At 35.4% G+C, this 13,289-nt stretch overlaps 1 protein-coding gene across 5 annotated transcripts in view; it reads right to left on the reverse strand.

The window, feature by feature from the left end:
* Positions 1-13,289, reverse strand: part of PPP4R3A (protein phosphatase 4 regulatory subunit 3A) — a 63,518-nt gene that overhangs the window by 22,105 nt on the left and 28,124 nt on the right. For all 5 annotated transcript variants that reach the window (XM_072623085.1, XM_072623086.1, XM_072623084.1 and 2 more), the window contains 2 exons: positions 3,864-3,962; positions 533-1,150 (listed from right to left, as the gene is read on the reverse strand). In XM_072623085.1, the coding sequence (XP_072479186.1) occupies positions 533-1,150; positions 3,864-3,962 (717 nt within the window). The remainder of the gene's footprint in view (positions 1-532; positions 1,151-3,863; positions 3,963-13,289) is intronic.

Here is a 13,289-nt window from a genome sequence, read left to right on the forward strand (position 1 = left end):
TTGTAGAGAAAGTATTTCATATAGCAACTGACTGAATCTGAGCAGTGAGCAAGAAAGAAGAGTCAATGATACTGAGGTGGTATTCTCAATAGTAGTTCAGAAAAAGGGAAGGCTTTGGGGCAAAGATAATGAATTTTGTTTTGGACATGCTGAGTTCAACATGCTAATAGGACCCAGTTCAAAATGTCCAACTAACCCAAAATACAAAGTATTAATACATGATATGACATCATTTTAGAAGTATAGTCAAACTTAAGGAAATTCAACTATTTCTTAGAAAAATATTTTAAAATGAGGGTTATAACAATGTTCAAAATGTAAAGTATCAAAAGCAAAAACCAGTTATTTGAGGGAAAAAAAGGAGAATCACAAGAGTTATAATGCATTTTCCCATTGGAGCTAAATACCAATTAATAAAAAGTTCTAATTAAATAGGACATCTTTTAAGGTTTTCTTTTAAAACAAAACAAATTCTGTCCTGCACCAAATGAAAAGTAGATATTTAACATATTAAAATTTTGATCTGACTCACCTGCAACATACCAACAATTTCTACTTTATTAAAAAAGATGAAGGAGTGAAGTGTTGATAACATATTTTCCTCAAAAACTGAGGGGGTAGGTAGAACCATATCTTGTATATACTGAACTCTGTATGTTTGATGAATTTTCTGTTTAAGCTCAGGATCTGATATTGGAATCACCTCTTTAAATTTGGCTGTTTTTGTAAGAAATTCCCTGTGTTTCCGCGGCTGTGATAGAGAAGGATCATATTCTAGACAGCCAATTACGTCCATTATACATTCCTCAGAAAACATAACTTCAAAAAGTGCAGTTCTATTCAAAAGGAAGATTCCCTTGATAATTTCATATAAGTGGTGTAGTCCTTCAATATTTTCCAAGTCCTCACACACATGAAAAAGTTCCAAGAGCTTTTTAATATAGCCCTCATTTTCCAGTGCTAGTGCGAGTTTTTCACGACGAAGGGGGGAAGGTAAAGAAGATGCCACAAGTTCAGCAATTTCCTCAAGTCGACTTAATTCACAAGATGGCAATTCCAAACCTGGTGATGACATATCATCAAAACGTTCCTCTTCAGATTCATCCACAAGATCCTGAGTAATATCCACGGAAGGGTCTTTTCCTTGAACCTGTTAAAAAGAAAAAAGAAAGAACTCTATCAAGTATATGTAACTATAGCTAGTGATTTTAAATTATGTTCTAAAACAGACCTCAAAAATGCTAAAAACACATTCTTAGATTTTCACAAGAGGTACTTATTGTCAAGAAGAAATTAATGGCTGTAATTAAGATTCGTCTCCAAATTAAACTGAAACATGAAATAATCCCTAATTTTTTCCATTGTACAGCAGAAAGAGAAACTCCATTTAAAATAACCACCAACATTATAAAATACTTGTGAGTCTACTTGCCAAGACAAACTCAAGGACTATACGAACACAATTACAAAACACTTCTCACACAAAGACAGATATAAACAACTGGAGAAATACTCACAGGCAGGCCAAGCCAATATAATAAAAAAAATGACAATTCTACATAAATTAATTTACTTAATTAGTGCCATATCAAACTACCAAAGAATTATTTTGCAGAGTTAGAAAAAAAATAACAAAAGGTCAACAGTATCAAGGAATAAATGAAAAAGAAAATAGAAAGGAAGGATGCCTAGCACTACAAGATTTCAAACTATAATGCATAGTAATAATTTTGAAAACAATCTAGCATTAGCTAAGAAAGAGGTTAAGCACACAATATACAAATGTTAAATAACCACAGTAATCTAGTATTTGATACAAAACCAAAGACACTGGCTTTGGAGGCAAAAACTCACCACTTGACAAAAATTGCTGAAAAAAATTGGGAAGCAGTTTGACAGACACTAGGTAGGAACAGACTAACATCTCACGCTGTATATAAGTTCAGAATAAGGGTAAAGGGAAAATAAAGGTAAAGGGAAAGTAAAGTCAGAATGGGTAAGTGATTTAGACATAAAGGATGATACCACAAGTGAATCAGGGGAGTAGGGAAAAATTTTCCTGTTAATTCTATGGATAAGGGAAAAATTTGTGACCATCAGTCACAAGTATTCATTAAGTGGTTATTTTGTGCCAGGTACTGCGCTACGTCCTGAGAATACAAAGAAAAGGATAAACAGTCTTACCCTCAAGGAGCTCACATCCTACTAGAGGAGAAAGGTCACATAATGGGAACTATTGGCACTAATGTTCCCTTTATGGGGATCTTCACTGAGCTCATGCTTCTCAACCCATATTTCTCTTGTCTTCAGGTCCAGCACTACCTCTATATTGCCTAATTAGTTCTAGAGATAGTTCCCATTCACTGCCCCTGAACAGTTAACCAGCATTCTGATCAAAGAAATGCATCCTGAACCCTTAGTTAATCCTGAACCCTTAGTTAATCCTATTCTACAGGGTAGAGTTCAGCTCAGGAACCCTCAGTTTAATTCCCTTAATAAACATAACATCACATAACCAAATTATTTAATAGCCCAAGACAGATGCATCCGGAATCCAGCCACAGAGAAAAATATGAAATCCAACATATATACCTCTGCCTGTCCAACTAATAATGCCTGGAGAGATAAGGATTTGGGGGATTAAAGTATCTATGGTTCTTACTTTGGAGGGCTGTTGTGAAGAACAAATAAGTATATAAAAGGCTTTGTAGACCTTAAAGCTATGTAAATCTGGCTCATTCCATCTCTTCCTGTTCCTTACCCCTCCTAAACCTCCTTTTCATCCTCAACAAGACCTCTAAACCCTCCACTGTTTCTTCATTGTTTCTTAGGGTATAACCCTATGACTTACCTTTTGTCCCCTCTCCAATCCTGTCCTTAGAGTTAGCCATTTTAACTACTTTCTTCTCCTTTTAAGTCTCTTACTCCCTTGACCTATGACCACTAATCTATCAAACCAGTCTCCCTTTCCTTCCACTGCTATTTGAGTTTCACAAATTGTGTTGACTGGGTACATCATAAATCTGTTATCCAACTTCAGTCAGACTCCCACTACAGCAAAGCAGTGCTGTTTATCCTCCCTAATTGATTCCCTATCTGGTTATTTTAAACTTTTTTTCCTTCTCTAGGCTCCCATACATCTCCATCTGACACCATTCTACTTAAATTCCCTCTTCTCCTATCTCTTCGTCTTACAATCCCTTGACATCATCACTCATTCCCTCCTCCTATTCTTTAGTCTCTGAAAAAGAGGTGACCCTCTCTTTTCCAGGGTTTTTTTTTTCTCTCTGGCTCCTTCTTCTCCTACCCATAAAATGACTCCATCTTTCTGCCCTTCACTGGCATTATCATCTCCTCCCAATTGTAGGTGTTCCAAAGTTCTGCCTTAGCCTCTCTTTTCTCTATATTTGCTCTCTAGATGAGCTCATCAGCTCCTATGGATCTATCTACCACCTCTATGCAGATGGTACACAAATCTATATGTAGTTAGCCCCAATCTCTCTCCTAACTTTAGTCCCACATCACCAATTCCTTAGCAGACACTACAAATTAAATATCCCAGAGATATTTTAAACTCCAAATGTCCAAAACGGAACTCATTATCTTCCTCCTCAAACTCTATCCTCTTCTAGTCTCCCAGGCTACAACCTTGTCCCAAGCACACAGCTGCCAAAGTGCTTTTTCCTAAGCTTAACTGTTGATCATAACCAAATGAATGTTTTTAAGTGTATACCATTCTGCCCTGGTTTACTTAGTTACTTGTATGTTCCTACTCCACTTTCTGTCAACCCCAGTTATGGGAGTTGTACTACTAAATAAAGCAGGAAAGCTGTTTAACAAAAATTTTTCATTTTAAAACTTACCTGACATATTTTTTCCCATATTTCATCACATCCAGCCTTTTCTTGAAAGCTAAGGGCCAAGTCATAATTTTCTGCTTCAGACCACACAATCAAAGTGTCCTTGAAAAATAAAAGGGAGAATATATTAAGTAATTATCTTCTTGAACAAATAATTGTGATTAGGTTTATCATAAATGACTAAACAAATTACAAAATATGCAAAATAAAGAAATGAAGTTAAATGGGTAAAGTTACAGACTAACAAGACTGAATTCTACTTCTTAGTATGTATAAAGGTGGCAGTAACTATTTTCAACACCCTGTACTAAGGTTTTTTAAAGAAGCATGGTATCCATTTATATTGGCATCATTACACCAAATTTATTCTTTTCTTCCTGTATCTCCCTGCTGTTAAAAAAAAAAAAAAAGGCAGCAACTTTCTGATTTTTCTGAGCTCTCTATTCAAGAGGATGCTGCAGCTTTCTTAAGGAATGGCTTAAAAGAGTTTGAGAGTTTAGGCACATTACTGAAAAGTGGTTTAACCATTCTGAAAAAACAACTTGCAATTATGTGAGAAAAGTTACTGAACAATGGTCCTGCAAGGAATCCAGGCATTAAGGCAAGTTCCATATATAGCAAAATATTCACAGCAACACTTCTCCTGGTAACAAAAACTGGAAACAAATCGAGTGCCTCCTGATTGGGGGTGGCTGAAACAAACTGTGGCGTATGAATAAAATGGAATATCGTTACGCTGTTAAGAACAGATGAATAAGTGATCTGAAGAAGCGCAGAAAGCCTTGTACAAAATGCTCTGTAGCAAAGAAAGTAAAACCAGAAGAATACGTACGATTAATACAATAATGGAAATAGAATATCGTATTTATTGTACATGTTCTTCTGGTTTTACTTTCTCTGCCATGAAACAGCTCATAGAAACCTCTGATTAACTGTGATGAAAACCTTGGTTCTGGAGGCGATAAAACCTTCTTTTCTCTTGGTAAGTGGCCTAGGGAGGAAGAATATCATAAAAGACGACTCTGTGGGTCAGTTTTGTTGGTCTACTTTGCATAATTGTTTTTTTTCTGTTACAAGGGACAGCTCAGTGACAGTGAGAGTAACAAGAAACAAATGGTTCAGAAACAAAACATTTTGGTAATGATGGTGACATGAAAGGTCACAGAGAAGCCCAGATGTCCCACAAAACTCCAAAAAATATAGGCAAACCATAAAAATAAAGAGCACCAAAGAGAAACAGAAGTCTTTCTTGGCCAGAAGGCCCGAAACAGGCAGAGAATGGTGGTGGTAGGGACTATCATAGGAGATATGCCACTGCTTTTAAGGAAATACAACACACTTGGGTAATGGTGAGATTCAGTCACAGGATAGGTTTAATTCTTTCAGCTCCATTTAGCAGCATATCAGGAGAAGAGCCAAGGAGGGGATGGTAGGAGTAATCCAGGGCTGGGATTTGGCAAGGGATAAGCAGCAACAGGCTAAAAGTGTGAGAATTTAAAAAGTAGAGGACAGTGTGGACTTGGATTAACTAAAAGACTGAAATTGGGAAGGGCAGAAAGTGAATTTAGAATAGAACAGAGATAATACCCTGAAAAAGTATTTTGAGGTAAAAACATCAAAGCTGCCATGGAGGTGGAAGCAGAGAGATTTAGGAGTGAGGCACAGGGAGAAACTAAATGATAGGTTAATCAGATAGAGGATTCCAGAGTTTTTAAGAAGTTATATACGTAGGTAACACTGAAATTTAGGATGTGATCATTCCTCTGTGTGACTGAGGTGAAGGAGTAGGTCACAAGACTTAAGACTACTTAGAAAATTAAGATGTTAGAGAATTTGAGGGAGCCTCAACTATCTATTCTAATCTAGAATAAGGACTAAAGTTGTAGAGGACAGTAAACAATGAGTCAGATGCTTAACTCCTTAAGGAGAGAGGATGACCTTTGAGTTGCCACATAACAGCCAACATAATTTTAATTCAGAGTAGAAAATTTTAATAGAATGAGTTCCAAGAGTTGTTGAGTGATGATGGTCAAAGTAATAATGAAAGTAATAATAAGGAAAAGGAATATTCTGACTAGCTCCAGAAGCTCTTCGTGTATTTGTCTGCATGTATGCAAAATTTGTAAAACATCAATACGTGCAGGATCTCCAGGGCATATTGGCACATGCAATGAGATCTATCTATATAAAGAGAAAAAACTAAAAATCACAGGATGTAATGTCATGAGTTTACAGGTATACTGGATAGCTGAAGCTATGATTATGACAATATGGATAATGGAAAAAGACTTGGGAACACTGGTGCAGAAAAAAAGTACAATTATGCTATCTGTATGCCAGTAGGCTTATACCACAGACCACAGAAAGCAATAACATGATTTGCTACAATGTTGCAAAAGGTTAGAGGTACATTTTTATTTTGTTTTATTTTAGTGTACTTTATTGGATAGTGTTTCTCTGACGAATGATAGATGCTAAGTCAATGTAACAATGTAGTTACTAATATTCACAAAACAGAATTACAAAAAACAAAACATGATAAAAAGGAAGTTCTAAGGTCAAATTATTTTGGGAGCTGTATGAGGGATGGATTAAAGAGAAAAGCTGTTAAGAAGTCACTGTAATAGTCAAGGAAAATATCAGACAAGACCTTACTCTTAAGTATACTATTTTTGTGATAGTACATCTTCTCTCAAGGAGAGACAGGAATGGATGCTAGAAACATTGTAGAAAAAAACTGACAAGATTTGGAAACTGAATGGATATGGGCAAAGAAGGGGAGAAGTTAAGGGAGAGAGAAAGAAAGTAAAAAAGAAAAAGAAAATTCTTACAAATATGCATCATCAATCAAGCACAAAAAATTCCCACACTGGCTGTGTTCAAAATATTTTTTATTCTGCACCTTGAATCTGTCACCTTTCTGTAGAAAAGTGGGTAGCATGCTTCACTAGACCTCTGGAATCATGGTTGGTCATGGTATCTATCAGGGTTCTTAAGTCTTTCAAAATGGTTTGTTTCTATAATGTTGCTTGTTAGTGTAGGAATCTCCCCCCTCCCACAACTGGTTTGCTCACTTCATATTCTACTATGTTCAAATAACATCATCTGTTTGGTCATTCCCTAAAAGAAGGGTATCCTTTTAGTTTTCTGTTCACTACTACAGAAAGACCTGATTTAAATATTTTGGTACCTATGGGCTCTTTTCCTCATTCTTTGAAACCTACAGTGCATCACTAGGTTAAAAGGTATACCATTTAACGACGTTTTTGGCATAGTTCCCAACTGTTTTCTAGAATCTACATCAATCCAAAGCTCCAGCAACACTGCATTACTGTGCCTGTTTCCCGAAGCTCCTTAAAATAATTTGTCATTTCCCTTTTTTTGGTCATCTATGTCCATCTGATGGGCATGGAGTAGAACCTCAAAGTTACTTTAATCTTCATTTTTTAAATTATTAATATTTGCTAGAAAAAGTATCAAAATTCATCTGGAAGAACAAAAGGTCCAAAATATCAAGGGAACTAGCCCTACCAGATCTCAAATTGTATCATAAAGCAGCAATCATAAAACCACTTGGTACTGGCTAAGAAATAGAGGGGTATACCAGTGGAATAGGTTAGATACTCAAGACACAGTAGTCAATGAATACAGCGATCTACTGTTTGATAAACCCAAGGACTCCAGCTTTTGGGATAAGAAATGTTTAACAAAAACTGTTGGAAAAACTGGATAAACGTGATGGAACTGGGCATAGACCAATGCCTGACACTACGTAAGAATAAAATCCAAATGGATACATGATCTAAGTATAAAGATAGATACTATAAACAAATTTAGGGGAGCAAGGAAGTGTATGTCAGATTTATGGAGAATGGAGAAATTTTTGACCAAACAAGAGATAAAGAACATTATGAAGTGCAAAATGCATGATTTTGATTACATTAAATTGAAAAGTTTTTGTACAAACCCAATGCAACCAAGATTAGAAGGGAAGCACAAAATGAGAAAGAATTTTTGCAACTAGTGCCTGTGATAAAAGGCCTCATTTCTAAAATATAGAGAACCGAGTCAAATTTACAAGAATACAAGTCATTCTCCAATTGATAAATGGTCAAAGGATATGAACAGGCAGGTTTCAGGGGAAGAAATTAAAGCTATCTATAGTCATGTGAAAAAATGCCCTAAATCATTATTGATTAGAGAGATGCAAATCAAAACAACTCTGAGGTACCACATCACACTTACCAGATTGGCTAACATGACAAAACAGGAAGATGATAAATGCTGGAGAAGATGTAGGAGAGTTGGAACACTAATTCATTGATGGTGGAGCTGTGAGCTGATCCAACCACTTTGGAGAGCAATTTGGAACTATGCCCAAAGGGCTATAAAAATGTGCATACCCTTTGATGCAGCAATATTGCTTCTAGGACTATATTCAAAAGAGATCATAAAAATGGGAAAGGGTCCCACATGTACAAAAATATTTATAGTAGCTCTCTTTGTGGTGGCAAAGAACTGGAAATTGAGGGAAAGTCCATCAACTGGGGAATGGGTGAATAAATTGTGATACATGAATGTAATGGAATACTATTATGCTATAAGAAATGATGAACAGTAAGACTTCAGAGAGGCCTGGAAGGACCTATATGAACTGATGCTGAGTGAAAGGAGCAGAAGGAGAATATTGTACACAGTAACAACCACAGTGTGTGAGGAATTTTTCTGGTAGACTTAGCTCTTCACAGCAATGCAAGGACCTAAAACATTCCCAATGAACTCTTGAGGCAAAATGCCTTCCACATCCAGAGAAAGAACTATGGAACTGGAACTCAGAATGAAGCAAAATATTTTCTCTTGTGTTAGATTTTGTTTTTTCTCATGATTTGTCTCATTCATTTTAATTCTTCTATGCAACATGACCAATGTGAAAATGTGTTTAATGAGAATGTATGTGTACAACCCTTTAAGATTGCATGCTGTCTCAGGGAGAGAGGGGAGAAAACCTAAGATTTATGGAAGTGACTGTAGAAAACTGAAAACAAATTAATAATAATAATAAATGATTAGTATTTGATGCATTAAAAAAAATATGGCTATAAACATCTTGGATCTCCTTTCTTGGGAACTGCCTGTTCATATCCTTTAATCATCTATCTAGAGAGGGTCATTTGTTTTACAAATTTAAATCAGTTGCTTATATAGCTTGGATATAAGACCTTTATCAGAGAAACACACTGCAAAGACTTCCCCCAGTTTCCTTTTAACTGCATTGGTTTGTGCAAAATCTTTTAATTTTAAATAACCAAAATTGTCCATTTTATCTTTCTGTTATAAATTCTCTTAATCCATAGATCTAGAAAGTTTCTTCCTTGTTCCTCTAATGTGTTTGTCATTATTTCTGTCCAAATCATGTATCCATTTTATTTTTGTATATACAGTGTGCGATGTTCATCTACGCTTATTTTCTGTCAAAGTATTTTTCAGTTTTCCTATAAGTTTTTTATTCAGTCTTTATCCCAGTAGCTGAGGTCCTTTGAGAGTTTATAGAACACTATGTTAACTGAGTTTCTTTGTTTCTGAGTGCAATATACTTAATCTGTTTCGCGATTGTTCTCTTATTTTTAACCAGTACTAAATTGTTTGATGATTACTGCTTTGTAGTATATTTGGAAATTTGGTACTTCTAGACCTCCCTTTCCCACTTTTCTTCCCTTATTGTTTCCCTTGAGATTTTCAACCTTTTATTCTTCTAGTTGCATGGGACTGATTTTAGACTAATCTAGTTTGGAGTCACCCAGGACAGATCTTGGATTCAAATTGCCTGATGTCTCTCAGAAGAGTTAGGATCAGATTCTCAACCCCTAAGAGCTCTCAGTCAGACCAGAAACAATGAATTGCCTAGGACACAAAACAAGAAGAAGGACTAAACAAACAAATAAAAAGATGGAGAAGGCTAGGAACGGCCAAGACACAAACCCAGAAGAGTTCAAAATATTTACACTTCAAAATACCTACAAAGCAAAGAGTCAAAGAAAAACAGTCTTCTTGTAAGAGCAATTAGAATTCCTATAAGAAATTACGTAAGAATTTTAAAATTACATTTAAGAAAGAGAGTGCTAGACAAAAGAATTGAAAACAAAATGGGAGCTCCAGAGAAGAGACTTAGAAAAACTAACAACTTGGAATAAGAAGTACAAACACTATACAAGTAACAGATTCCCTGAAAATCGGAATGGTCCCCTGGCATAATTTAATGATTCCATTAGACTATAAGAAATATTAAAACAGTCAAGAGATGGAAAAATAGAAGGAAATGTAAGGCCTCTCATATCAAAAACAAATAGTGAGGAAAACAGATCAAGGAGACATGAATTAAAAATCATTAGACTACCTGAAAGCCTTGAATTTCATCCCACCTCAAACAAGAGAAGAGCCTGGATACTGTATTCCAAGAAATCATTAAAGGAAACTGCCTAGATCTCCTAGATCCAAAGGGCAAAATGAAAACAGAATTTACTGGTCTTCTCCTGAAATAAACCTTAAGATGAAAATTCCCAGGAAAACCATCACCAAAAGAAAAAAACACTGAAAGCTGACAGAACTAAAGAGTTTAAGTACCAGTGAATTACAGTCAGCTTTAAGGGTTTACAATTAAGAATACCAAGCAAAACTAAGTATAATCCTACAACAGAAGAAAAAAATAGACTTTTAATATGAGAGGACTTCCAAGCATTCTTGATGAAACAACCAGAACTTTTGACAAATCTGAAATACAAAAAGGGAATTATGAGAATTGTTAAAAAAATAAAATAAAATAAATGCAAGCAACCAGAAAAGACTTTGTAAGAATGAAATGTTTGCATTCTAATGTAAGTGGTGGAAGGGTCCTGGTAGAAATAATAGAAAGCACTCTCTAAGAACCATGTTAGGCCTGGGAGAGATTTTTTGTTATATTTTGCTGATTTTTAAAAGGAGAAAGGGAAAAAATATCCAAGGAAAGGGGAAGATGGGGGGGGCACATATAATCAGAGGAACACAAGTCTATAGAAAAGATGAGAGGTAGCAAGTTTACTTTGAACTGATAGAGGGCAACGAGGAGAACAACTTGTACTAAAACATTACAAAAACTAACAATTTTGAGACTTAAAAATTCAGATCAAGCGATAATAAACTACGACTCCAGAGGACTGATGATTTCAAAATCTGTCATCTCCTGACAGAGAGGTGATGGACTTTTTTTAGTGAGGCATGCATTTTTGGACAAAGTCAGCGTGGGAACACATTTTGCTTAACTATACATACTTATTGTGGGTTTTGTCATTTTTTCTCTCTGGGGTAACTTAGGGGCACCCATCTGAGGGACAGAAGAAATGACACTTAACTGATACTGAAAAAATATAATTTAATTTTAAAAAGTTTAATTCCTAAGGCAAATTTTTCCTTCAGTTTCTTTCATTACTTGTTCAGTATATCAGCTGAAATCTTGGTTATTTCTTATCCTTTGGGCAAGTTTATTACCATTAACACCTTTAGCAATGGATAGTTACACAACAGAAATAAAGCAAAACTTAAAACCAATCAGTTTTGATCTCTGCCAGCAAAATGTCTAGGACAAAAATGAGGTTTTTTTAAAGAGATATCTTAACTATTCCTATGTTTGGTTCTCGAATCCCTCCAGCACTATCAAGAAGGTATCTTTATCATCTAAGAAAATTGTAAGACCATTAAAAAATACTTTAAGCCTTAAGAGTCATATTAATATGGAATTAATCTCTTTATAGAATAGGCTGAGAGATCTTTGTGATGTTGTCTTTTCAATCCTGTCTGACTCTTCATAACCTCATTTGAGGTTTGCTTAGCAAAGATACTGGAGTGATTTATCATTTCCTTCTCCAGCTCATTTTACAGATGAGAAACTAAGAAAAACAGGGTTAAGTGACTTGCCAAGGGTAATAGATCTAGGAAGAATATGAGGTCAGGTTTGAACCCAGGAAGACGAGCCTTCCTGAATTCAGACCTGACACTGAGTCACTTAAGAGGGAACGTAGAGGGCATTTATTCCAAACTGATTTTATAGATGAGGAACATTACCAAAGAAATGAAGTAATTTGCCAAAGGTTGGGATACTATTTAATAGTATACAGGTAATAATAATCCAGATCGCCTCACTCTGAATCCTCCATCTATTTTCAATATACCATGCTTCTTCTTATGACATGGGATTTCTCTTTTGAGGAATTTCCCATGATAAAGTAATGAAATGTGGGCTAAATATTACTGCTAGGTAAGTAAGTAGCTGATTGACAAACTACAACCAGAATGGTGAAAAGACTGGAGGGAGGTCACTGGTGAATGCCAAAAGGCAGATCTCTGCCTTATTTAACCATTAAAAAAATAATGCCTTCAGTAAAGGACACCAGTTATGCTTATCAGTTCTACAAATGACAAACAACTAGGAGAAATGTCAGTCTTAAGTTTTTTAAAGTGTGGAAGTTTAAATTCAACAATGATTAAATTTAAAGTCATGTAATTAGCTTTGAGTAAATAAAATGGATATAATGGAGAAGACTTGGATTTGCAGTGATTTGTGCCAAAAAAGTTTACAGGTTTTAGCTAACTATAAATTTTATATTAGCTACAAGAGACATGGCTACTAAAAATGTTACTGCAATCAGACTATATTAATAAAAATTGTTTTTGAGGTCACAGTATGACTTCTACTGAATTCTGCCAATCAGACCATATCTTGGGAGTATTATGCTCAATTGTGAATGTAAGCTACAAGAAGGACCCTAACAAATTGCAGTACTTCTGGTTTGATAAGGGCTCTGGAAACCATGTCATATATAAGGAAAAGATGAAGGTACTGGGAGTGGAATAGTGGGTTAATCTGAATACAGAATGGCTTCAAATTCTTGAAGAGTTATTGCCCAGAAGAGGAAGTAGAATTATCCCTTCCTTTAGGTCAACAAAAGACTAGTACAGACAGATAAATTATAAAGGCTGATTTCACTTCAAAATAAAAAAAATCACTTGAGATGACCAACAATACAATGGTCAGCCTTATAAGAAAGTGAGCTCCCATTTTCAAGCACAGGCTGTCAGGGATCCTGCAGAAGTTAGTACGTTACATAGGAAATTAAAATGAAAGCTGTTACTTCCAATTCTGATTCTACTGCTTGGATAAATGAAGTTGCCACCTTATGACTTTGTCAGTCATAAGACAAAGACAAAGACAAAGATGACAAAAGACAAAAATTTCATTTTTGGAGGGCCTGTGGGAAGACAAACATACCAATACATTTTTGGTGGAGTGGGTATCAAGTTGTATGTTGGTCACTAAACTGCACTTTGACCCAGATATCACTACTGAACATACATACTCAAGGGGAAGAAAAAAATGTAATGCCATATCTATATACACAG

This window comes from Notamacropus eugenii, chromosome 7, assembly GCF_028372415.1.
Source record: "Notamacropus eugenii isolate mMacEug1 chromosome 7, mMacEug1.pri_v2, whole genome shotgun sequence".
In the NCBI taxonomy this organism is placed as follows: domain Eukaryota; kingdom Metazoa; phylum Chordata; class Mammalia; order Diprotodontia; family Macropodidae; genus Notamacropus; species Notamacropus eugenii.